General features: G+C 44.9%; 1 protein-coding gene across 2 annotated transcripts in view; it reads left to right on the top strand.

The window, feature by feature from the left end:
* Nucleotides 1-3,610: 3,610 nt before the first annotated feature.
* LOC126187407 (peptidyl-prolyl cis-trans isomerase-like 3) overlaps nt 3,611-27,090 on the top strand; it is a 66,310-nt gene continuing 42,830 nt past the window's right edge. For both annotated transcript variants that reach the window (XM_049928472.1, XM_049928473.1), the window contains exons 1-2: nt 3,611-3,697; nt 3,801-3,875. In XM_049928472.1, coding sequence (XP_049784429.1) covers nt 3,695-3,697; nt 3,801-3,875 — 78 coding nt within the window. In that variant the 5' untranslated portion in view covers nt 3,611-3,694. The remainder of the gene's footprint in view (nt 3,698-3,800; nt 3,876-27,090) is intronic.

The following is a 27,090-nucleotide window of genomic DNA, read 5'->3' on the forward strand; positions in this document are numbered from 1 at the left end:
CTTCCGCCATTTGACGTGGCCCTCACATCACATCATGTCTCGTCCAGTCCTGTCAAGACATTCTTCAATGCATTTCAAATAGTGGCATCCACATCAATCATTCCATCGTGTCATGTCACATCACTTCACATCAAGCTTCTCTGAAGTAAAGTTTGGACTGCTGATGTCATCTGTCCATCGCTGATCACATGATTCACGAGCTCATTTCCTTCCGATACACGGCCATGGGCAGAACTCTGTTTTTCCATGTTTTAGACTTCTGTCTCCTGTTTCTAATATACAAGCTTTTTGCTAGGTGTAAACCATTTGAGTCCAATAAATGTCATTTTCATACAAAAGTGGGCTTCAACATCCATGCATATAAGCTGTCACTGGAGGTGGGTCAGCTTGAGTTACCAAACCAGGTTAACTCGGGTTGAGTGGATTCTGTGTCAACCTGAGCTACACTGTTGCTAATTTGAGTTATGCTCATGTGTCACACTGTGGTGGTCACTATTGATGATGGCTGGAGCTTACTGCCATCGCGCCACTGAACTCCTGTTGAATCGAGTTGAGTCTATACCTATAGAATGTGATTTCACTCACTGTTACCTGTAGAAGTGTGGTAGCTTATTATTATTTATTTTGTTTGATCGAAATCCGTGAAGGGTTTGATAAATGAGTTTTACAAGTGGGTCTAGCAGAAACATTAGCTTCATGACAATTAGGAAATATACATTCAAATTTTGAGTGCAAAGTGACTGAGGAAAATGACGATAAAGTGACAACTTTACCCCAATCATCTTTCTTGAACCATGGTATTTGGGTATCTTAAGATTGTCTGCTCATCGTCAAAATCCTTGTGGTAAATTCCAAGTGTCATGAGTAATATTTTTGCAATGTGGCCTATATCACAGCAACCGTTCACATAACGAGATATATGGCTACATTAAGGTTTCCATTCACTGTCCAAATCTTACATGAAATTCAGAATGTCTCACGACTGTATTTTCAAATTTCAGTCTATAGTGTTCCACCTATCAATGCTCATGACAAGGGATTTGGCTAGCTTAAGATCGCCACGTTGACAACATACCACTACAGCAAATTCCGGATGTATCACCATTTTCAAAATTTTATGTCAAAAGACTCGTAATTGTGATGTGCAGCACAGTAGCCATTCATGCTTGTGTCGTAGCATTTGGCTACTAGATCGCTGATTACGAACTGGCCACAAGGAAAAAAATTGTCTATGTTAGAGGCTTTATATAATACAGTGTTTGATATGTAGCTTGACACAAAAATTTGGAATAAGTGTAACATATTGCTTTTTGTTACTGGAATGTCAGACAGTAAGAAACGTGTTTCCAATCTGATAGCCAATTTCATATGAAACAAAATTGCAATCAAATCTGTTCACAAACTATGCAAACACTAACAAGAGAAATGACCACTATTAGAATTTTCCTAGCAACTCGATCTGGTTACTGTATCTTATGGAAATGGAAATGAAGTCCCATGCTTCTTGACAGAGCGTAGGGATGCAGGAGACCCACACCGCTTTACTGGGAAAGGTCCTAATGGAGGTGGTTTGCCATTGCCTTTCTCCAACCTTAATGGAGATGAATGATGATGATGACGATGACACAACAACTCCTAGTCATCTTGGGGCAGGTGAAAATCCCTGACCCCACTGGGAATCGAACCCGGGACCACTTGCTCGGGAAGGGAGAACGCTACCGTGAGACCACGAGTTGTGGACACCATATCTTAAGAGATGTTAAAACTCGAGCGGATGTGAATGTGGCAATCGACGTCGAATGTTAATTCAGCGTTTCCTGCTAACTCGGTTTATGAAACGAGCTATCACGGTTTAAGTATACATATGGGGAGCACGCGGGGCGCCCTCCCCCACCCCTTGCAGGACCGCCCGCATTGCCACCCGGGCCGCCCACATCAGTCAGCCCACAAGCTATTCGTTCTTTTCTTTCGTTAGTCGACTCGACTGAATCGAGATATCAAGTAGTAGAACGTTACTATGTAGTGCGCGCATCCGCGTCATCATATTTTATACATCTCTGTCTGGCACATAGATAGTAATGTGTGATTAACGAATTTGCTAGAAGGAAGAATAGGCGCATAGAATTCATCATTTAATGAAGAGAATCACAATTGTAACTTTTTTATATCATATATGTGTGTACAATCATTTTAAATATAACTTTCTTAAACTTTCCATTTGGCTTGATTATTTTTTATTACGGTAAAAGTACAGGTAGCTCAAGATATCTTCAGCGCTCCTTCCTTGAGGTTTTCTGTATTCGCCACTGTTACTAGCTCGAGCTGAACAAGTTGCACAGTGGACAACAATGAGTTACATTTTCTTTCGTACTAATTAGGAGCTCACCTGAATGACGAGGATACAGCTAATTCTAAGTGTCTTACGAGACTCTCTTCAAAATAAAAGTAATCGTTCCATCTCATAGCACAATATCCATTTATGATTGTGAGGCTTCAGTTGGCTATCTGAAGATCGTCCAATGACTGTTAAAATATGTACAGCTACCTTCGGATAGTTCATAAGTCTATTTTCAATATTTCAAAATATAGACCCAAAACTGCTGTTTGTAGCGCGATGTACAGTCATGCTTGTGAACATCCACTTGACTACCATACTGTCAAAATTTATACTGCAAATTTCGAATTTTTCACAAGTTATTATTAGTCAGTATCAGATAACGAAAAAACAATATTGCAGTCTGTAGTGCGATATGCACTCATAATCGTGAAAAGTCATTTGGCTGTTTTACAAACACTTAATAGTCCTCAAAATCTATGCAGCATGTTTCAGGTCTTTCACAGGCCTATGTTCAAAATTTCAAGCCAAAAGGCCAAAAACTGCATCCCACCTAGCGTCCATCACTGTCGTGACTATAAAATTATGTAATCACCGACTGGGTAATCATGAAGCTCAGGTTGGTTAACTGAATTGAACGGTAATCTGCGCTGCCAATTCGGTTTAACTTGGTATGAACTCGGTTTACGCATACTTTCAATTCCGTCTGTCGTAAACACGAGTTGGCCGATGGCTAGCTACCGCGTGCGTATATGCACTTCGCACGTAAAAACAATTAAAAATCATCATGCAAGAATTGCAATTCCAGCGTTAAGAACAGCAATGTGAGTTGATATCGTGTGACTTAAATTGGCTTGAAGTGCTGTGACATGACGGACGGTGCGGTGACGCGACGGTGCCGTAACGAACACTGTGTATTGGCCATTAGCTTGTCTCTCGAAAGTGGGTATGCTGTACCCACCACTCTTTTTTATGGTAGTTCGGTGAGTTCGGAATTAATGACTGTTGACTGTCTCTTTAGAACCCGTATCGACAAATGACACTTGGACTTTAAAAAAAAGTTTAGTGGCAGTCATCCTTCGTGAGCGCACACCACCTTTTTGACGTATCGTGACAGTGAGAGAAAATTTTTTTTCAAGGTGACAGTGCAAAGATCCCCTTGCGCGCTAATCAGTGATTACTGGCACTAGTCTCTACGGTTGGCAATGACCAGAGACAAAAACGCTAGTTTATAAATACTAAATAGAACGCCGTTGTGGTGGACAGTAAAGTGTAGTGTGAATGTGTGATTGTTTTGTAGTGTGTAGATGTCCAAGGACCTTGTTAAGGGAGAATTGTTGTTTTGGCACTATCTGAAATATGGTATGTATTTCTTTTCGTCATTATCTACTGAAGCTGCACAGATGTATCTCTATTTTCATTCGAAGTGTTGTTATGCAGTTTTTGACATTTTGGACTGTTTCAGTCGGTTACAATTCATACGGACGTCGGTGATTTGAAAATCGAACTCTTCTGCGAATACTGCCCAAAAGCTTGCGAGGTATGGATTAAGTAAGTGGAATACTTTATAAATGGTTGGTTAAACATTGTGCGTAAGTGTTGCATAGTGTCAAATTTTGCGTGTATGACGTAGCCGTTGGCCCCGTGGTGTCAAGACCTGATGGGTGAATGCTCCACATAGTAATAAATGATGAATCGTGTAATAGCCGTGAATATGTCAGTGCAGTCTTTGATAGGGCAAGCTTTCAGTCTTTAAAATCGTAGTTGGTGTAAGCCAATATTGTGGCAACCATTGTGTGGTTTCAACATATTTGGTTAAAATTTCTTCTCCACTTAAAAGTACTGCCTGAGCTGTGTTATAGCCCTAGGGGGGGGGGGGGGGGGGTACCGAAAAATATACTTGATTGTGTTGTACTGCAGTAGATATCGAAGGAGTTCAGAGGCGGTCTGCTAGATTTGGGCAATTGCATAGTAACGGGTGTTACATGTACACACCTTAAAATCAGGAAAAATAATGTAAGGAAAAATATTTATTGAATTTAATGTAGAAAACCTTTAAAGCTTACGTTATATTAAATTATATTAAACGTTGATACTGGAATTGTTTTATTGTTCTCCTGGTTATTAATCAAAAAAGTAGAGTTACGGGTGTTACCAAAAGTAGACCTGACCCCTGTTATGAGTTAGGGAATTCTCTAATTTCTGCAAACTTGATGAAGCTTTTATTCTTGTAAAACAACTGTTAAGAGGTATTGCCCCAAATTTTATTTTGAAATATAAATTTTTGTGTGTGTGTGTGTGTGTATATATATATAAATCTACCTCTTACAATTGCATAAAAAGAAAAGTAAAGTTTTGTAGTTTATTTGGAATAAAAGTATGTACTTAAGAAAACATATTTGAAGGATAAAGCTATTTATTACACAAAAAATTTTGTTACAATTTTTTAGTACAACTAGGCCAAGATATCATTACTTACATTTCCCTCATTTTGTAGGCCTAACAAATTTATGACAAAAATGTTTTCTTCTTATTGATAGGTTTAAAAACTTCATTTAATATTCTTTTTCAGCAACATCCATCTCAAAATTGAACTCGTAGTACAAACGGTTACCTTGTTGTTTGATTTCTGGTGTTGTTACCTTAGATAGTACTTGACTGAATTTCACAAAACAAACATCAGTTTCATCTAGTTTAAAAAGTGTTTTACTTTTTCCTACTGAGTTCAGAAACATTATTTTCACATCCTCCTCTTCATCAACCTGACTCTGGCAGATTCCCAAGTAACGGTATTGAATTTTGGATAGGGTTAGCTTCTTTTTGTCACTTGGAATGTCAACCAAGACAAATAACCCAAATTTTAAATCAGACTTTTCAGCTTTATTAGTTTGCTTAACTCACAAGCACTTCCAATATTGTCTTGTGATTCAGATAGTGAAACAGTCTCGTGATCAGAACTGCACACTTCATAGAAGTTTATGCATCTTTTTGCATGTAATGTTTTAACTTTGGCCTCCTCAGTAATAAATACTGCCACCCTTGTCATTAATGACTCTGCTGTTTTTGAAACCAGCAAATCAGTTGTGTTATAAGGCCAAAAGTGATGGCAGCCCTGGATTTGAGGAATTGCTTGTAAATTTTTCCATCTTTCATCCAAAATAGGAGTGTTACGTTCCACTGTTATCTTATCAACCCATAGTACCTTCATTTTAGAAAAATTCTTCAGTGTGTAGTCATAAAAGTCAATTGCGTTGTTAATAATAACTTTTCTAGATCTACCCCCTGCGGGTTCGGGGGTTAGAATAGGCCCGCGGTATTCCTGCCTGTCGTAAGAGGCGACTAAAAGGAGTCTCACATGTTTTGGCCTTATGTGATGGCCCCCTCTCGGGTTTGACCTCCATCTTTCTAAATTATTCCGAAGAGCGAGCCAATTGGGGAAGGGCGCCTTACATGGTGCACTGTATCCGTCGTGCAATTAGACCTTTAGCCGGCTTTCACGTCGTTGCAATGGTGTCCCGCTCGTTTTCGATCTTTAGGGCGGGGATACGTCCCTGGGTGCGATTACCACGCTGCCCTCTGCAGTGTTTCTTTTAACTGCGACGACGACCTTGGACAGTTTTGAACCTAAGATCCAGCACGGTAGCCAGTCCGTTGTGGTGGGGCCGCCATGTACCCTCTTGGTTGTAGCCCCCTGACAACACAGGGATCGCTCTACTGATGCCTGCGCCGTTAACTCCCCACGTATGCCAAGGAGTAGATGCCTATCCTCCTGGGGTATCAGGATTCCCGGTAACGGCCATCCTGCCAGGTGGCCTTTGCTGTGGCTGGGTGGCGCCCGTGGGGAGGGCCCTTGGTCGGAGTAGGTGGCATCAGGGCGGATGACCCGCAATGAAGCGTGGTACATCAACTCTCGCTGGTGGCCAGCCGCCAGCAGTCTCTAAGCGTTCTCGGGCTCAATTTAATGCTCAGAAGTATGATCCGAAAACGTTCCCCTCCCTGGCCACGCCGTGGGAAGAGCGTAAGTCCCAGGATGGAGGTAACAGTTATTCACCCCGATTCTTAGTTTGCACGAGAGCTGATGGGGAGTCTTTTCTCTCCACAAAGCCTCAGTTCTTCGTCGAGCATTTAGAGGACAAGTTTGGGGAGGTGGAGGGCTTGTCTAAAATGCGCTCTGGCTCAGTACTGATACAAACGGCATCCTCCGCCCAGTCACGCAGGTTACTTGCTTGTGACAAGTTGGGGGATGTTAACGTTACTATTACTCCACATAAGAGTTTAAATATGGTCCAGGGTGTTACTTTCCATAGGGACCTCCTTTTGCAGTCTGATGACGAGCTGCGCGCCAACTTAGAACGTAGAGGTGTTCATTTCGTCCGGCGCGTTCATCGGGGTCCGAGGGACAATCAGGTTGCTACCGGTGCCTTCATCTTGGCCTTCGAGGGTGATACGTTACCGGAAAAGGTCAAGGTGATGGTCTACCGATGTGACGTCAAGCCCTATATCCCTCCCCCGATGCGGTGCTTCAAGTGCTGGAAGTTCGGCCATATGTCTTCCCGCTGCACTTCCAGCCTCACATGTCGAGATTGCGGACGCCCATCTCATCCCGATACTCCATGTGCCCCGCCTCCCATCTGCGTCAACTGCGGGGAGCACCATTCACCTTGCTCGCCAGACTGCAGAATATTCCAGAAAGAGCGCAAAATCATGGAATATAAGACCCTGGACCGACTGACTTATACTGAGGCCAAACGGAAATACGACCGATTACATCCAGTGCGAATGACAACTTCCTACGCCGCTGCTACAACACCTGTGCTAGCCCCATCAGTTTCGCGCCTTCCGGCCGGATCGACGAGTGGTACAACTCCTCCTGCCCCCTTGCCAGTGGGGGGCTCTACCCACCGGGTTGCTCCTGTGCCACCTACCTCAGGAGCAACACCATCCCCCCCATCGGGGACGTCGGTCCCCGCTTCTAAGCCGGAGAAGTGTCCAACTTCTTCGGCTTCTCACGCTTGCAAGGGGTCCCTTGGGTCCCTCCCTTCCCAGGTTTCCACCGGCGGGAAGGCTGACGATAGACAGTGGCGTAAGTGCCCACAATCTGCAGGTCGAAGGGCTTCCCGATCCTCCTCAGTCCCGGAGACTGAATCGGTGAAGCCCTCCCAGCCAGTTAAACCCAAGGAGCAGTGTGAGAAATCAAAGAAGAGCAGCTCTAAGCCCAAGGAACGCGCGGTGGTAGCCACCCCATCGCTACCTTCTAGCTTTGCGTCTGAGGACGAGGTGGAGATTCTGGCGTCCGCTGAGGACCTCGATCTCGCCGGTCCCTCAGACGCCGTGAATAGCAATAGCACTAGCACGGGTGCTCAATCGGAGGCAGCAGGTGACCCAGCGGCGTAATCTGCCGTCCCAGTCCCGGCACGCCTTTCTCAGCCATGGACAAAACCATCCTCCAGTGGAACTGCAGCGGTTTCTTCCACCATCTAGCTGAGCTCCGCCAACTTATCAGCCTTCACCCTTTCCTCTGCATTGCTCTGCAGGAAACTTGGTTTCCAGCAATGCGCACCCCCGCCCTCCGTGGCTATCGGGGTTATTATAAGAACCGAGCAGCTTATGAAAGGGTGTCTGGTGGCGTCTGCATATATGTCCTTAACTCCCTTCACAGCGAGTCTGTCCCTCTACAAACAGCTTTAGAGGCTGTCGCTGTTAGGGTGTGGACGCCGCAGGCTCTTACCGTCTGCAGTCTTTACCTTCCACCGGAGGGTGATGTCGCGCAGCATGTCCTGGCTGCGCTGATAGCCCAATTGCCGCCACCTTTCTTGCTATTGGGCGACTTCAACGCCCATAACCCTCTGTGGGGTGGGTCAGTGGCAACAGGTCGAGGCGCCACCGTTGAGCATTTATTGTCGCAGCTCGATCTCTCGATTTTGAATGATGGTGCCTCCACACACTTCAGTGTGGCGCATGGCACCTACTCCGCCATTGACCTTTCAATCTGTAGCCCTAGCCTCTTACCATCTGTCCACTGGAGTGTGCATGACGACCTGTGTGGTAGTGACCACTTTCCGATTTTTCTGTCACTACCACAGCGTCACTCTTCTGGGCGCCCTAGCAGATGGGCTATGAATAAGGCTGACTGGGACTTGTTCTCCTCCACTGCCGCTATTGAGCCTCTCTCAACTGATGCCATTGATGCGGTGGTTACATCGGTCACCGCCGGCATCGTCACTGCCGCCGAGTCTGCCATTCCCCGTTCTTCTGGGTCCCCTCGGCGGAGGGCTGTGCCTTGGTGGTCGCCTGAGATCGCTGAAGCGATTAAAGATCGCCGGCGGGCGCTCCAGCGTCACAAGCGACATCCCTCCATGGACCACCTTATCGCCTTCAAACGGCTGCGTGCGCGGGCCCGCCTCCTTATCCGCCAAGGCAAGAAGGAGTGCTGGGAGCGGTATGTGTCCACCATTGGACTCCATGTCACTCCATCGCAGGTCTGGGCCAAGATTCGACGGGTCTTCGGCTATCGGACCCCTGCCAGCGTCCCTGCGCTCTCACTGAATGGAGCAGTTTGTACTGACTCCGACGTCATTGCAAACCGCTTAGCAGAGCATTTTGCTATGAGTTCCGCTTCTGCGAATTACCCCCAGGCCTTCCGCTCCATTAAAGAGCGGATGGAACGTCGGAGCCTTTCTTTTCGCACCAACGCTTCTGAACCCTACAACGCTCCATTCAGTGAGTGGGAATTTCAGAGTGCCCTTGCTGCTTGCCCTGATACCGCTCCCGGGCCAGATCGCATCCACTGTCAGATGCTGAATCACCTTTCAGTGGACTGCAAGCGACGCCTCCTCGACCTTTACAACCGTCTCTGGGTCGAGGGCGAGTTTCCGTCGCAATGGCGGGAAAGTATTGTCATCCCCATTTTGAAACCTGGAACGAACCCTCTGGAGGTGGACAGCTACCGTCCCATTAGTCTCACCAACGTTCTTTGCAAGTTGCTTGAACGGATGGTGAGCCGGCGCTTAAATTGGGTGCTGGAGTCTCGGGGCCTTCTGGCTCCGTCTCAGGGTGGGTTCCGTAAAGGCCGCTCCGCCACCGACAATCTGGTGAGCCTGGAGTCGGCCATCCGTACAGCCTTTGCCCGCCGTCAGCACCTGGTCGCTGTCTTTTTCGACATGCGGAAGGCGTACGATACGACATGGCGTCATCACATCCTTTCTACGCTTCATGGATGGGGTCTTCGGGGCCCTCTGCCGATCTTTATCAGAAATTTTCTGTCGTATCGTACCTTCCGCGTGCAAGTCGCGGCCTCGTATAGTTCCTCCCTCGTCCAGGAGAACGGGGTACCCCAGGGCTCTGTCCTCAGTGTCTGCCTGTTTTTAATTGCAATAAACGGTCTCGCTGCGGCAGTAGGAAATTCTGTCTCCGCTTCCCTGTATGCTGACGACTTCTGTCTTTACTATAGTTCTATTAGCATTGCAGCAGCTGAACGTCAGCTACAGGGTGCAATCCGCAAGGCGCAGTCTTGGGCTGTAGCGCGTGGTTTTCAGTTTTCGGCTGCCAAGACCCGCGTTATGCATTTCTGCCGGCGCCGAACGGTCCATCCTGAGCCGCGGCTTTATCTTGCCGACGAACTTCTTGCTGTGGTGGAGACCCACAGGTTTTTGGGTGTCCTTTTTGATGCCCGGTTGACTTGGCTGCCTCATATACGGCAGCTTAAACAAGCGTGTTGGCGGCATCTCAACGCCCTGCGTTGTTTGAGCCACACCCGCTGGGGCGCCGACCGATCTACCCTGTTGCGGCTGTACCAGGCGTTAATCCAGTCTCGCCTGGATTATGGGTGCCTAGCTTATGGCTCAGCATCCCCATCTGCGTTGCGGGTGCTGGACCCAATTCTCCACAGCGGGATACGCCTTGCCACTGGTGCTTTCCGCACCAGCCCTGTGGACAGCGTCCTAGTGGAGGCAGGTGTACCTCCACTGCGGTTCCGACGCCAACGTTTGCTGGCCGCTTATGCTGCCCATGTTTTTAGCTTGCCCGGGCATCCAAATTATCGTGTCCTGTTCCCGCAGTCAGTCGTCCATCTGCCAGACCGTCGGCCCCGGTCGGGTTGTCCGATCGCCGTACGCATCAAGGAGCTTCTCTGCGGGCTTGGGTTTTTCCCAGTTCCACCTCCTTTCCGGGCGCCTCTGCGTACACCCCCGTGGTGTGTTCCTCGCCCTTGCCTTCGGCTCGACTTGGCACAGGGCTCGAAGGACTCGGTCCCTCCAGAGGCCTTCCGCCGCCGCTTTTATTCCATCCTGGCCACGTATCAGGGCTCTGGAATTGTTTACACCGACGGTTCGATGGTTGCTGGTCGTGTCGGGTATGCGCTAACTCTAGGGGACCATTCTGAACGACGGTCCTTGGCGGCTGGCTGCAGCGTTTACACTGCTGAGCTAGTCGCCATCTTTCGTGCCCTAGAGTATATCCGCTCCTGCTCAGGTGAGTCCTTCGTTATCTGTAGCGATTCCCTGAGCGGTTTACGAGCTCTCGGCCAGTGTTTTCCTCGTTCTCGTCTGGTGATGGCTATCCATGAGTCCCTGCATACTCCTGCGCGTTGCGGCCGCTCTGAGGTCTTTGTGTGGACCCCCGGTCATGTCGGTATCCCGGGCAATGAACATGTTGACTGCCTGGCGAAAGAGGCCACGAGTAAACAGTCTCTGGACGTTGGCCTCCCAGAGACTGATTTGCGGGCAGTCCTCCGCCGAAAAGTTTTTGCGCTTTGGGACGCTGAATGGCGCAATTGGATCATGCCCAATAAACTCCGTGCCATCAAGGAGACGACGACTGTGTGGCGGTCATCCCTGCGAGCCAACCGCAGGGACTCTGTCGTCCTTTGTCGGCTCCGCATTGGCCACTCCCACCTGACACACAGTTATTTACTGCGCCGGGAGGACCCTCCTGTATGTCGCTGCGGGGCGGCTTTGACAGTGGCCCACATTTTGTTGGCCTGCCCCCTTTTAGCTGTGGTCAGGCAGACATTTGCGCTGCCTGATACGCTCCCTGCCCTCTTATGTGATGACCCTGGTATGGCTGACTTAGTTTTCCGTTTTATTCGGGCAGGGGTTTTTTATTATTTACTCTGAGTGTTTGTTCTGTTCTTTTGTGTTGATTCTGGCCGTTGGCCTACGATTTTACGCTGAGTTTTTAATGTGTTCTCGGTGGTTGGCTTTTCCTTTTTATCTCTATGGTCGGCCAACCACTGTCACACTCTGTGTGATTTTAATTTGTTTCGTCTGATCTCTGTAGGAGTATTTCTTGTCCTGTGTCGTCTGACGTCTTTCCTGTTGTTGGTTTTTTATTCTCTTTGGGTGGTTTTACTTTTTTTTGGAAAAAGGGACCGATGACCGTCGCAGTCTGGTCCCTTTAATCCCCCCCAACCCTTTTCTAGGTCTAACAGCTGTCCACACGCTCCTCTTCAGTGCACCTCCAATGCCATCCATGCCTCCTTCAGCATGTGAACTGGCAAAAAATTTCACTCAACTGTCAATCCAAAGTATCTCTCAAAATAACATAGATTGGACAAAGTATATTTATTTTTGAACTGCCCAGCACAGTACATTGTTAAACATAGGCTCTTATGAATGACTAGAATTTACCTCAATAAGCAGTTTACTGAGCCTATATAAAATTTAAAACTGAGGTTAGTAATATTATTGTTCTTGGAAAAGTTAGAATGGAAAACATAAACTATATGTAATCTAAAGAATTTTGGGCTTAATTAACTTTTTAGGAGAACGTCAGTTGAGTCAGGTTAATGCTCTAACTAACTTTTATAATGTAGGTGTAGTGCTTAAACAAATGTATGCAGAGGAATCAAAATTTTAGTTTTCGTGCTTAAAACTGTTTTATATGTAATAAACATAGTTAAAAAAAACTTTTTTCCATTGATATTAATACCCTTTAGTTATAATTTAAATGTAGGGCCTAGGCCTACTAAAGATGAAGATGGCATTAAACCTTCCAATTCAAGTTACAGGTGTTACGCATGTGTTAAGTAACACCCGAAACAAAAATTAGTAACACCCGTAACAGCTCTAAGAGTGTTAAATAAGATTTCAAAATGCCATGTAATGGTATGATATTGTAAAACATGTGCATAACCTCACTTTTACAGAAAGGTATTGTGCAGAACAAATTTACTAGATTACAAATTAAACTTTTGTATCTTCTTTGTTACGGGTGTTAAAAGCTACATATATATTACAAAACTAACAAAATAAAGGAAAGCAATTAGCTTACCTCAACAAAATGAATTATTATGAGCTATAACAATGTTGACTTCAATATTCTTTGCAACAATAGAACAACCAGCCATAGATAACACAACTAATACTCATCTGGAAATAGCTTAAAACACACCTCTCTGCGGTGCCATAGAGTAGTGCACTTTAAACACTTAGTGAAGGTAGAAATTTAATTTTTTCATATTCATGATTATTTTACAATGAACAAATGTACTTTTAACTTGGCATTTTTAAGGTTATATTTGTAATATTGTCATTTTAATTTTTTTGTCACAAAATCTCTTTAACATGGAATGACCCACTTGTTACCGGTAGATTCAAACAGCACATAATTGTCACGGAGTTGCTTCGGGAGCTTTAATGGGAATCTCTGGAGGGAAGACGTCATTTTTCGAGAAGCACTATTGACAAAATTTAGAGAACCGACATTTGAAGTTGACTGTTACATGATTGTACTGCCGCCAACATTGCGCCTAAGGACCATGAAGATAAGATATGAGACATTAAAACTCCTGTGGGACCATGTAAGGTAGTCATTTTTTCCTCACTCTTTTTGCAAATGGAACAGGAAAGTAAACGGTTAGTAGCGATAATGGGTACCGTCTCCACACACCCTACGGTGGCATGCGGAGTATCCCTGTAAATGTCATTATTATTATCAGTAGCGAAATGAATTGTTAAGGAAAGTGATTATACAGTATGTACAGGCCCCTACATACTACTGTCTTCCACATTCCCTTTTTTCTCTAATTTCTAGTAGCTTACACAGAAACCTACTGTTTATTTGCGCACACATACCTTCTCTGTTCTTGTATATTCTGTTATCTTTTCACTCTTAATCCATTTTTCGCCCTTTGATGGGTTCCAACAGTGTGTTTAAGTTATTCTGATGTCATACTAACTCTTTGTGTTTCATCATTCCTCATCAGTCTTTTGACTGGCAGTCTATTGAAAGTATACAAACTTGTGTTCGGTACTGAATTACATTAATCTGTCTGTGATAAAAACTGCTCATCAGCATAAATTGTCCTCAGTTCATTACATATACGCTGTAAAATATTCTGTCTCTGAACTCCTGTTTCACTGCCTGTGAGATGATTGTAAAAATACATGCAATAGCATTAAAATATGTAATAAGAATATTAAATTAGGATGATTAATATTAAAGTCAGTTGTAATTTTAAAAGAAGCCAACTATTTTAGAGTGTGATAATGGAACTGCCCCCATCTCCTGTAGTCCTGGCTGTGATGAGAAACTGATCTATAGCATAGCTCGAGGTCTAACTTAGAATGGAAGGTGATAATTTAATTGTGAGTTAATGAAGGAAACGAATGTGAATGCAAAATAAAAGTTGCGGTAACAGCATGATCTGTCTTCTGATGCTTACATTTGCGCCTAATTTAACATATTTTTGCTGTATATTTAACACACATTTTGTTGTAAAACAAGTATGTTGATGCGCGTCACTCACATGAAGTATAAAAGATGCAAAGGGAGTCCAGTAGGAAATTATAGCACAACCTGTCTGTATATAATGTATTGAGAATAATAGGATATACTTACTATTCAGACCTATATATGAGATAGCATGCAATTTGCCATATAGAGTTGACCATGTTTGAAACTGTGTAGTAATGAGCTGAATCATGTATTGAGGTGGGGAAAGATGACACATTGTTCAATTAGTAGTCCACAACATCTCTCATGCAGCCAGTGATTCAGTTGCTCAAGATGATATATTGTGCAGGAAGGTCAATTGAAATTTGCGATACCATACATTGGCTTTGAACCATGACATAACTGTGTTGTGTGACATCATTGAGGTGCGGCATCTTTGAAATGGATTGTGTTTACAGAGGACGTATTGAAGGATGCAGTGGTGCACTCGAGTGTTGGATTTTTGTGTTTCTGATTTGAATGTGCCTGATGTTAGTGTGGGTTGGGCTTATCACTATATCGAACTTGGTGTTTTCTGAGGCTGTTGTTGGATTGTCATTGGGTCGTTTTAATCTCAGTAGTGATTGGTTATGGTTAGTTTTCAGTTTTGCAGTTGTTGGTTTGTTGTTTGAAATTTGCTCATGTGTAGAATTTAATTTTACCCTTTTGTCTTTCGTTGCTGAGTATGGGTCTGATGATTACTTTTAACAGTTGTTAATTAGTGACTGTGATGAGTGAGGGTATGGCTGTGACTATAAAATTCCTACAGCTACATGGCCTCATTGGTGGGTACGCTAGGTGTGGCCACTGCGGGGAATTGATGTTGACGAAAGTTGGTGCTTCTTGAACCAGGGACCAATACATGTGGCAGTGCTATTGAGATAGTATTTGGAGGGGTTCGGGTCAAGCAATCTAGACTGGCCATACAGAGTACTGTTTTACTAAGTTACTGTCAGTATTATTCATCCATTTAGTTTTGTGCACATGTGACAGACCATGAGAGTGATAGGTGTGTTACGTTAGTTAGCTTTACACAAATTAAAAAGAGCCATCAAATTTATTGAAGGCGACTATTTACCGAAACAAGAATTTATTTAATTAATATTGTGTTTTAACTTTTCTTGCAGAAAGAAATACAGTTAAATAACATTTACCCTTCTGGAAAAAAAGCCTTTTAACTTTATATAGAATATAATGACTGTGAAGTACAATTTAGTTTAAATATAGAAATTTATAGATCTTCACTCTATTCTAGGGTCTTTTCTCTCCTAAATTATTTCTTAATTTTGACCAAACAAGCATGTGTAGGTGGAGAAAATTCTCTTGATTGGTGCAGTGCTGGCAGGGCAAAAAATGACACACTAATAAAGTAGCTGTAAGAATGGATTAATATTTTGAATAAATTACTCATAGGAATTGAAGTTGAACTATTTAATCATCAATATGATCCCCCCCACAAAAAAAAAAAAACAATAAAACCCTCTGTTTTCCTCCCCATCTCTTTTTTCCCCTTTTTCTCACCCCCCCCCCCCTTTTTTTAAATATCCGTGTTCTTCTCAGCCATGGTTCTGATGTGGTTTTAGTGTGGTGGGGAGGTGTACTAGACAGGTTTTGGTTGTGTTAATAGAGGAGTATTGCTATATTGGTTAAGATTTAGATAGTGGTATGCCACATCTTGATGATTTTATGGGTCAAACCAGATGTGTGGTACCACAATTATTGGCAATCCCATGTAGAACAGTCTCATTATTTGGGAACTACAGCATTCCAGAAATTCTTTGACATGGGGATTCTCGTCTGAGTATAATTATTAGCTGCTATTTTGAACACACACACTACGGTACATTATTGGTTGATCTTTTATTGCCCATGGATTTTCACCATAGCCTTTCAACTTCAGGATTTTTTCCTCAGTCAGTCAGTTTGTGTGTGTGTGTGTGTGTGTGTGTGTGTGTGTGTGTGTGTGTGTGTGTGTGTGTGTGTGTGTGTGTCGTACTTTTGTTCAGAGGTTTACTTTTGTCCACTGTTCATTTCTAATGAATTGCTACATTGAGTTAAGTAAAGAGAGATAAATGTGGGAAACAGGAAAGGGGCATTGGGGAGCGGTGTCTGATGGCTTGAACGAAGGCAGCCAGTATGCAGGATAGGAATGTGTGAGGGGGAGGTAGTAGGTGTACATGATAAGAATGTGTCACATGTGCATGCAGCTAGTGAGCTGTGCAACACACATCGATGATGATGATGATGTGAAGGCATGCATAGGGAGAGGGTGGCAGGACAGAGGAGGGGGATATTGTTAGGAGGAAGGTGTCAAAGTACTGTATTAGTGGAGATTCAGGCCAAAAGTGGTATTGCAAGGATAACTACCAGCTGTGTAATTCAGGAAAGCTGATGCTTGGGGGCAGGATCCAGATGGCATGGATAGTAAAGCAGCCATTGAACTGAAGCGTGTTGTACTCAACAGCGTGTACAGTGACTGGATCATCAGCTCTCATCTTGACCACAGTTTGGAGATGGCTGTTTGTTCAGGAAGAGAGATGATTGGTGGTCATGCTCTCATAAAATGCTGTGCAGAAGTTGCAGCAGAGCTGGTGTGTGACATGGTTGCTTTCACAGGTGGCACTGTCTCTGATGGGACAGGACAAGCCTGAGTCAGGTAGGATGCACTGTCGGTGGGAATCAGCAGGTCTTGCGTCAGGTCTTCCACGCAGATATGACCCCCGTGGCAAGGCGATGGGAGTGGCATAGGGATGTATCGGAATGTTGTGTATGTCTGGTGGATGGCAGAAGGGGTGGGAAGATGTGGGTAAGGAAGTTCCTGATTTTCAGGCATCATGAAGGTAGTCAAAGCCCTGGTGAAGGGCATGGTTCAGTTTCTCCAGAGCAGGGTGATATTGGGTGAACATGAGGCACCACCTTGCAGCTTGTTCTGGATAATGGTGGGACAATTAAGGGTGTGGAAAACCTGTTTGTGGGCTAGGTTTTGGGGATAGTGCCTGTTTGTGAGGGCCTTTGTGAGACCTTCAATGGGCCGGCCTCTGTGGCCGAGCGGTTCTAGGCGCTTCAGTCCAGAACCACGCGGCTGCTGCGGTCGCAGGTTCGAATCCTGCCTCAGGCATGGATATGTGTGATGTCCTTAGGTCAGTTAGGTTTAAGTAGTTCTAAGTCTAGGGGACTGATGACCTCAGATGTTAAGTCCCATAGTGTTCAGAGCCATTTTTTAGGCCTTCAGCATATTGGGCAAGTGACTTCCTGTTGCTGCAGAAATGGTAGCTGTCAAATTGCTATATTGTCTGTGTGGTAAGTGATAGTTTATTAGAAGAATCGTGACGTCTGACATAGGAGCAGAGAAATTACATACTAAACATAGAAGCTGCATATCAGCAATGGAGGTAACTAGATAAATATGCTTGTATATCATCAAAATGTCGTAGGAAGTTAGAATCAAAACTTCTTTTTGGCCCAAAACCTTCACAACATAGTACACATAATAGCTTTGAAGATCTTTACAGTCAAAATAGATAATCAGTTTTTGATCAGTCACCAGTTGAAAGGGGAGCCAAGGTTTGTGCATGGAATCCAGCATCAGTTATTTGAGGTAGAGAACTAACCAAGCACGAGCTCTCTTTAACACTTTGGAGACCAAGCTCAAGTATAGATTGGTCAGTGATTTTCTCGGCATGCGAGCCACATGTCACTCAAAAAGTGTACTTATTTCGTATGACAATAATGTACCAACATCTTGCGACATGTCCCTTGACTGGTGCTCCTTTCTGTTGCAAATTTGTAGAATTATTTCGATAAAAACATTAGTGAGTGTAACTGTTCCTGTCATGAATAACTGAGCCAATATGATTGCACTGATGTACTCATTAGATTTTGCAGTTTGCTGTGATTCTGCTGCAAACATACTATGTTTGTTGAGTGAGCAAGAAATTTTGAAAGTTCGAGAGGAAGAAATTGCTCAGTAACTCACCTTTTACTTTTTTCGTGGAAAGATACGTTCTGTCATCATTAGTTTGAAATGTGTAGTCTATAAAAGATCTAAAGTAAATATAGAAAACAAAGCTTGAAGTTTGGTTCTTTTTTAGTATGTACTAATCTTGAAGATATACCATTTGCACATGTGCCAGTGGTACTTAAAATAATGGCATGAATGGCCAGTTTCCTAGGCTCAATATTCTTCTAAGTGAGCAGTCTCCAAAGAATTAAGAGACGAGAGTGAATTGAGTATGAAATTCAACAATTCATTAAATACACATTAATGTATTTAAAATATAATTTGTGCACACAGATGTACCATATTAAAAAAATAAAAATTAAAGTTCTCTATTAACTAGGTGCTTGTAAATATATATGTGGGTTTTTAGTTAAATCCTTAGTTTCTTTCACAGCCATATATGTTTTGAAAAAGTTTGTTCTGTGTTGAATTATGACCACAAGAAGGACTGCAGTATGTTCTGTTTGTATTTTTCTTAGCAGTATGTAAGTTGAAGCATGGGCCCTTTCAGAGGTGTATGTGGTTGGATTGAAAATCTTTTGGAAAAAGATCTCTTGTATTTACCTTGCAATTATGAGATGTATGAGGTGATTATGTTGATAGTTTTGGAATTAACTGCAAATGCTCTTCTCAAAGAATCATCCCTTGATCTGTCTTCCCATGCTCAAGGTGATCCATCATGCAAAGTGGATGGCGAGAGCCATATATGTTTAGAAAAAGTTTGTTCTGTGTTGAATTATGACCACAAGAAAGACTGCAGTATGTTCTGTTTGTATTTTTCTTAGCAGTATGTAAGTTGAAGCATGATCTTGTGCCACTTCAGGAGCCAGAGCCATTCTATGATTTCTTTAAAGGGAGAGGCACCACTTTCCCTTTCCTCAATGAGTCGAAATCGGGCACAACTCACTTTTTTATACTGGGGGTACCACAAAAACAATCAAACTTGAAAAGTAAGAGCCTGCATAAATGCCATGTTTTATTTTAGAAAGAAATGTGAAAATTACAGATTTTATGTAAACTTTCATACACTACAATTAAGAAATTAATAAAAGCAGTCTTAAAACCTAGTCATTATACCAAGCAGATGAAACTTAAACTGTGGACAAAACAATAGCTGCTTTTTTAATTGTTCAAACAAACAAAAATAACTTCTCTTGTGATAAATAAATGCCCTACAGTTGACCGTTGATCAAAATAATGAAGAGATAGGCAGATTTCACTTTCTGTTGCTGAAAAATGTGTGTGTTACATACAACTTAATTTTTATATACATTTTAGAATTATGTAAGTTGTACTGGAATAAGCAACTACCAAAAAAGAATGAAACCGGCTGAGTAAGACTGAGGAGGGAATGAGGACCACACAAAATAGACCAAGATGGGAATGAGATCACTGAAGTGAACTGTGAATGACCAGGAATAAGACCGACCATGACAACAGTGAACTATGACCATTCCCAGGAATGAGACCAACCGTGAGCGAAGTGAATGGTGAACAACTTTTCCTTAGAAGTCGTTCCTTGGTCTTTTCATTCACTTTAGTGAACCGTTCCTTTGGACCCATTCATTCATGAACAACCCACCTCTAGTTCAGACTCTCTACAACATTTGTACTCAACAGATAAAGTAGCCCAGAATATCCACGATGCCCCAATTTTACACTAACTTAAAGGATGTGACATAGTGCACCTATGCAGGTGACCAAGATTGGAGTTGGGAGAAAGTGAATGTTATGTGCCAGACTTACCCTTACTTGGTTTATGACATTTTACTTGTTTTAACCACCTCCGTTCCTACCAACTTCCATACTGCTGCTGATAATCTTGCTGTTGAGTCCATAAGCCCCCTTCTCCCTGTCTAAAACACAGTCTCACATCTTGTTCCGTAAATACTGCACACACCCTGGAATCCCCATCCCAATGACCTTCATATTTTTAAATTCTGCCAGTCCCTTTCCCTCACAAACCTGGTACTACAGAAACAAATTTCCATAGCATAGATGCTGTGAGGTTTTGTTACTGTGCAATCCCAAGTACTTATGCCACATCTACCACACTGAAATCCTTGTCCTCCATCACCAGGACGACCATTCCAGAGACAGCCTCCAAAAATTAATGAAGGTACTGTTATACCATTCCTGCATTAGAGTACCGGTACTCGGTACTCTATCTATCCTGATTCACTGTGAACACCCTCATCAATCCTGTAAAGCATGCAGGCCCTGCATTTGTGGCCTTTTCCATTTACCACATCCTCTAAAACTCACTCCTAATAAACCCAGAATACTGAGACTTACTCTCCCCCTGATTCACACTGTCGACCCCCCCAGGGGGCTCACGGTTCTTTCGTGCGCGGCGAGCACGGGTCCCCAAGCTATTGCAGCCTTCCCTCTTTCCAGGGCTGCATTTCCTTGCCCTTCCTCTCCTTGCTCCTTCCCCTTCCCCTTCGCCCTCTGTTCTCCCTCTCTTGGTGTCCTTGCTTATGTTGGCCCCGCTATCCTCCTGGTTATGTTGGTTTTGCAATTTATTTTTGTTGCGTAATCAGGGCGGACGCTATGCAAATGAAACGCATATGGGTCCAGAACTCTGGCAGTTCTTCTGCGGCCGGCTCACTGCATGGAACTGATTCTTCTACTGCTGCTTCTCCTGCCCTTTCAGCCTTCCCTTCCATGGCTACCCCCTGGGAGACGGGTCAGGCCCATCGGCTAGGGGCAAAACCTTTCTCCCTCTATCTGGTTTGCACCAGGATTGATGGGGATACTTTCACCAATAACAAACCTTTATTCTGTATGGAACACATTGAAGAAAAGTTTGGCGAAGTGGACTCCCTGGCAAGATGCGTTCGGGTTCGTTGTTGATCAAAACTGCTTCAGCTGCCCAGTCTACAGCCCTTCGTGCCTGTAGCCATCTTGGCACAATTCCTGTGTCCATTACCCCCCACCAGTCTCTAAATATGGTTCAAGATGTGATTTTTCACAGGGGCCTCATCCTTCAAACTGATGAGGAACTTCGGGACAATCTCGGACGGCAGGGTGTTCACTTTGTTCGGCATGTTCAGAAGGGTCGGAAGGACAATCGCATTGATACTGGTGCCTTTATCCTGGCCTTTGAAGGGGATACCCTCCCTGAGAAAGTAAAGATTATGGTTTATCGATGTGATGTGAAGCCGTACATCCCACCTCTTATGAGGTGTTTTAAGTGCTTGCGTTTTGGACACGTCTTCCCGCTGTTTGCAGGCCCCTCTCTGTGGTGACTGTGGACATCCACTCCATGAGGGGAGTTCCTGTGTTCCCCCTCTTGTGTGTGTTAATTGTCTTTGGCAGTCATGCTCCACATTCACCCAATATATCAGAAGGAAAATAAGGTACAGGAGTATAAGTCCCTTGATTGTTTAACCTACACTGAGGCTTGTAAGAAGTATGCACGTCTTCACCCTGTGTCCATGATGTCTTGTTATGCTTTCATTACATCTTCACCCCTTCCTTACCCCAGTCCTGGACCCCCTCTCCTCCCGCCCCTCCCCCTTCCCTAAGGCTCCCACATCTTCTCCTCCAGGCACTGCTCCCCGTCCCCAGCCAGAGAAGTGTCCCACTTATTCGGTGTCTGCTGGTCAAGGACGTCCCTCCTAGGATGCCTCTTCCCGGCACCTTCCAGGCCAAAGGTCTGCTGCCACGTGATGACCGCGAGAACCATGGTCTGTCGGCCCCCAGGTCGCCCAATCTCATTCTGTTCCCAATCGTGCTGCAGCTGGCTCCTTTATGCCACACATCCCTCCTCGATCTCAAACAGAAAAGAAGAAGAAACAAGTCCTGGGACAAGGAGCCTTTGGTGTCACCAGAGGTCCCATACCCGGCTTCACAACCAGATTTTGACCTGTTGTTCATGGATGTCGCCCCCTCCTGTTCGGTGACGGGTGCTGACCCGGTGGTATGACTGGCTTTAGCGTGTTCAACCCCCATTTGAATCATCGTTCTGTGGTTATTTAATGGAATTGTAATGGATACTACCATCACCTTCCGGAATTGAAATCCCTTATTTTGTCTTACTCTGCAGCTTGTGTGGTTCTACAGGAATATCATTTTACTGATGATCACTCACCAACCCTCTGTGGGTTCCGTGTTTTCTGTCAAAATCGTGTCAGCCCCCCTGCAGCCTTCTGGTGGTGTTTGTACGTTGGTCTGTACAGACATTGCTAGCACATGGATTCTTCTTCAAACTACATTGGAAGCGGATGCTGTTAGGGTCTACCTGGACTCCGAGGTCATGGTTTGCAATCTTTATCTCCCTCCTGACAGGACTGTTACGCCTGCTGCCTTAACTGCCCTTCTTCAGCAACTTCCTCCTCCCTTCCTCCTCCTCGGGGATTTTAATGCTCATCATCCCTTGTGCGGCAGTGCATTTCCATCTAGACGAGGTCTTCTCATAGACCAGTTTATTACAAACCACGACTTGTGCCTTCTTAATGATGGCTCCCCTACTCATTTCAGTGCCGGTCATGGTACCTTTTCTGCCATTGATCTTTCTTTCTTCTCCCTCCCTCCTCCCTTCATTGCACTGGTCACCACACGACAACCTTTGTAATAGTGACCATTTCCCATTGATTCTGTCGCTCCCTTCCCACTCCCCGATGGACAGATTACCTCATTGGTCTTTCCAACGCGCCGATTGGCCTCTATACACTGCACAGGTCGTGTTTTCTCCTTTGTCGGGTTGTATTGATGACGTCCTATGTGATGTGTCTGGCACAATTGTTCGTGCTGCTAGCCTTGCTGTACTGCGCTCATCTGGACCATTTCGTCACCGGCAAGTCCTGTGGTGGAGTACAGCCATTGCCATTGCCATCTGTGATCACCGTCGAGCTTTGCAACACCTTGAGAGGCACCAATTCGTTGCCAACCTTATTACCTTTAAATGCCTTCCCACTAAAGCCCACTATTTAATCAAACAGAGCAAACGGATATGTTGGGAATGATTTGTTTCTTCTCTCGGTTCTACTGTCCCTATGTCATGGGTATGGGCTACACTTCGCTCTCTCCAAGGTTGCCATCGGCAGACCACCCTCCCAGGCCTTCACCTCCCAGATGGCCTTTGTACGGACACGTTCATTCTTGCGGAAAATCTTGCTACCCATTTTGCAACGGCATCAGCCTCATATCCGGCTGCATTCCTTCACCGGAAACAGCGAGCTGAAGCTTCTGCCTTATGTTTTATCCCTTGTCAGTCAGAATCTTACAACAAACCTTTTACTTAATGGGAATTTCTTTCCACACTTTTTTCTTCTCATGATACGGCCCCTGGCCCAGACTCCACTCATAACCAACTGCTTCAACATTTCAGTGCTCCACAACGGCATCTTCTCTGGGTGTTTAATTGTATTTGGCTCCAGGGTGACTTCCCTTCTCAGCGGACGGATAGCATCATGGTTCCTGTTCTTAAGACTGGTAAGAACCCCCTATTTGTTGAAAGCTATCGGCCAATTAGTCTGACAAATGTTGTTTGCAAGTTACTTGAACAGATGGTAGCCCGTTGGCTCAATTGGGTCCTCAAATCTCAGGATCTATTGTCCCCTTACCAGTGTGGCTTCTGAGAGGGACGGTCTCCGATCGATCATTTACTTCGCTTGGAATCCGCAGTTGGCAGGCTTTTTCCCAGTGCCGCCATTTGGTTGTAGTATTTATTGACCTTCGCAAGGCCTATGACACGGCTTGGCACCATACTTACACTTCATCAGTGGGGTCTTCGGGGCCCACTCCCTATTTTTATGCGCCAGTTCCAGTTCCATCGGTCGTTCGAAGTTCGGTTTGGTACTATTTTTAGTTCTCCACAGACCCAGGAAATGGGCATTCCACAGGGTTCTGTATTGAGTGTACTTCTTTTCCTCATTGCTATCGATAGACTTGTGGTCTCTGTCGGTCCTTTGGTCGCCCCTGCTCTGTATGTGGATGATTTCTGCATTTGGGTTAGTTCCTATTCGATGGCCTATGCAGAGCGGCAGCTACAGGGAGTTATATGGCGTGCCTCTGCATGGACCCTCTCACACGGGTTTCAATTTTCTCTTTTAAAATCGCGGGTGGTCCACTTCTGTCACTGTACTACGATCCACCCTGATCCAGAGCTCTCTCTCTATGCACAACGATTGCCTGTGGTCCACAGTTTCGTTTTCTGGATCTTCTTTTTGACAACAAGCTCACTTGTCTGCCCCCTATCAGACTTCTGAAGGTAGTATGTTTCTGTAAACTTAATGTTCTTTGCTTCCTTGCCCACACCTCTTGGGATGCGGACCACTCTCTCCTTCACCACCTTTATCGTGCTTTAGGTCTGTCTCGCTTGGACTATGGTTGTTAAGTTTATGGTTCGGCTGCTCCTTCCACATTGCACATGCTGGATCCAGTCCACCAGTGTGGTATCAGTTTGACCACTGGTGACTTCCCTACTAGCTCTGTTGATAGTCTCCTGGTTGAAGCTTGGATCCTTCCTTCCCCCCTCCCCCTATCTCTTTCTGTTCGGCGGTCCCAGCTTCTGGTGTCTTGTGCAATCGCTGTCCGTTCCTCTCCCACTCATCCTTCCTATTCTATCCTGTTCCAAGACCATGGACGTTACCCACCTGATTCTTGCCCTCAGGCGGGTTTACCGGTTGGGATCCGCCTTGCGTCTCTGTGCCCTGATTTTCAACTTCCTTCTTTGTCCTGTCTTCCACACTCCCTCCCCTCCACCCCCGCTTGGTTAGTTCCTCGGCCCCGAATTCGGATGGATCTCTGCCGAGGTCCGAAAGATTGCATCCCCCCCGATGGTGTTCCATTCCTTTTTCCGCTGAATTCTATGGGAGTTTCGGGATGCTGTTGTTTTTTTAGACTGATGGCTCTAAATCTGCTGATCATGTGGGATATGCCTTCACATCTTGTGTTGGAATGGAAAATCATCTGCTTCCACCTACATGTGGGGTGTTTACTGCGGAATTGATGGCAATTTTCCAGGCCCTTACCTTTATTAAACAGTCCCAACACAACCACGTTTTGTTATGTACGGACTCAATGAGTGGCCTTCTGGCTATTGACCGGTGTTTTTCGCACCATCCCTTAGTCTCTGTCATACATGACCATCTCGCTGATACTCACCGTGCTGCTTGTACCACTGACTTCCTTTGAGTCCCTGGTCATGTGGGGATCCCAGGTAATGAACTCACTGATCGTTTGGCGGGGGGAGCAGTCACTTACCCCGTTTTCTGTAACCCCTCCTGCAGCAGATTCACGGCTTCATATCAAATCCCACTTCGCACAATCGTGGACCAACTCTTGGGAGGCTACCTCCCTGTCTAATAAACTTTGTGCAATTAAGGTGACACCAGGCCCGTGGCGTTGTTTCTTTCGCCTCTCCCGAAAGGACTCGACCACACCGTGTTGTCTCCACTTTGGCCATACCAGGCTGACCCATGGTTTTCTTTTGCGTGATGAGCCACCCACACTTTGTGGTTGTGGAGCCTTCCAGTCAGTAGCGCACATTTTGGTTGAATGCACCCTTCTGTGGCTTGGTGTGCTAAGTACAGACTCCCCCGTACTTTACCTTTGATGTTGGCTGATGATTCCCGGGTGGTCGAACTGGTTCTCGGTTTCCTCCAGGAAAGCGGTTTTTATTCTGGTTTAAAGTTTTCATCTCTCTCTGGTGTTGGAGCAGGGCAGTGAGTGTTGGGGTATCTCCCACTGTAAGCAGTGTTTGGAGAGCCCAGACTCCCCTCCCTGGCCGAGGTCCTCTTTTCTTCCCCTTTTACTCTGTTTTTATCACTTTTTAGGATTGGTTAGTCTCATTTTCCCATACGCACTTCTACATTCTAGCGGTTGCACGCTTTTAAGTCGCAGGTGGTCTTGCCTCTACTGCTTCAGGGGTGGGGTATTTCCTGCCTCTAGCATCGCATTGGGTTTGCTCTCTTGCTGATTTACCTCATTTTGTTTTTACCATTGACGACATGACTGCACTTTTACATTTTATAGCCTTTTCCCTTTTATCGTTCTGACTTTTCTGAGATGTCACACTATCGGAATGGACCACATTTGAAACAAGGGACTGATGACCTTGCTGTTTGGTCCCTTCATCCCCAATCAATCAACAAACCAACCACACTGTGGAAACACTTCTTTGCCACCAATCGCTCAAACAAAACCAGTATCATCCCAGAATTTGAACCTTGCCTATCCCATTTCGTACCTCTAACCAACTGTGGCCCTCCCTCCCAGCTAACCATTCCTTGCTCATCTTCTAGGAATTCCTTACCTTGAACTTGGCCTTACCATTCTTTCACAGAACAAAACCCTCTCAACAGAAGAAAGAACAGCCATTCACATTCTGAAGACAGATCCTGATTAAATAATCCTGTTTGTAAACTATTGTGATGAACTGCAGTGACTACAAGACAGAAAGCTTCCACCAGTTATCTGACATGTCACCCTACAAGCCCAGCCATAGTAATCCCATACCAGAAGTCTAATCCCTGTTCAGGTCCATATGCCCATCCCAGAATTTCTCCCATGAATCCATACCCTCCTCACCCCAGTGATCCTCTACACACCCACCTTATACTTACTTTAAAAAATTAATAAATGCAGCATTTGTAGACACCTCATTGTAGCTACTTACTGTGCTTCCACTGAAAGAATACCTTCTCTTGTCAACCCAACACTTCCAACTAATTGTGTGTAGCCTAGCCTCCCATATCAAAGATACAAACCACTTCCTTCACCACCTCTTGACCATTTCCACCCCATTGCCTTATGGATGCCAACTGTTGGTGCCACCTCTCTGTACATCAACATCTCTAATGACCGTGGCCTTACCTCTAACAAACACTACCTCTCCCACCATCACTTTGAGTCCAAATTTCCTGCTTCATTACTTACACACCTTACCAATTATATCCTCCCGTATAACTGCTGCTCCTTTGAAGGGAAGATATACACAAATCTGTAGCACAGCTGGAGCACTTGCTTGGCACCATCATATGTCAACATGTTTATGGGCCATCTAGAGGAAACCTTCCTAGTCTCCCAAACCCCT

The sequence above is a fragment of the Schistocerca cancellata genome, chromosome 5, assembly GCF_023864275.1.
Source record: "Schistocerca cancellata isolate TAMUIC-IGC-003103 chromosome 5, iqSchCanc2.1, whole genome shotgun sequence".
In the NCBI taxonomy this organism is placed as follows: domain Eukaryota; kingdom Metazoa; phylum Arthropoda; class Insecta; order Orthoptera; family Acrididae; genus Schistocerca; species Schistocerca cancellata.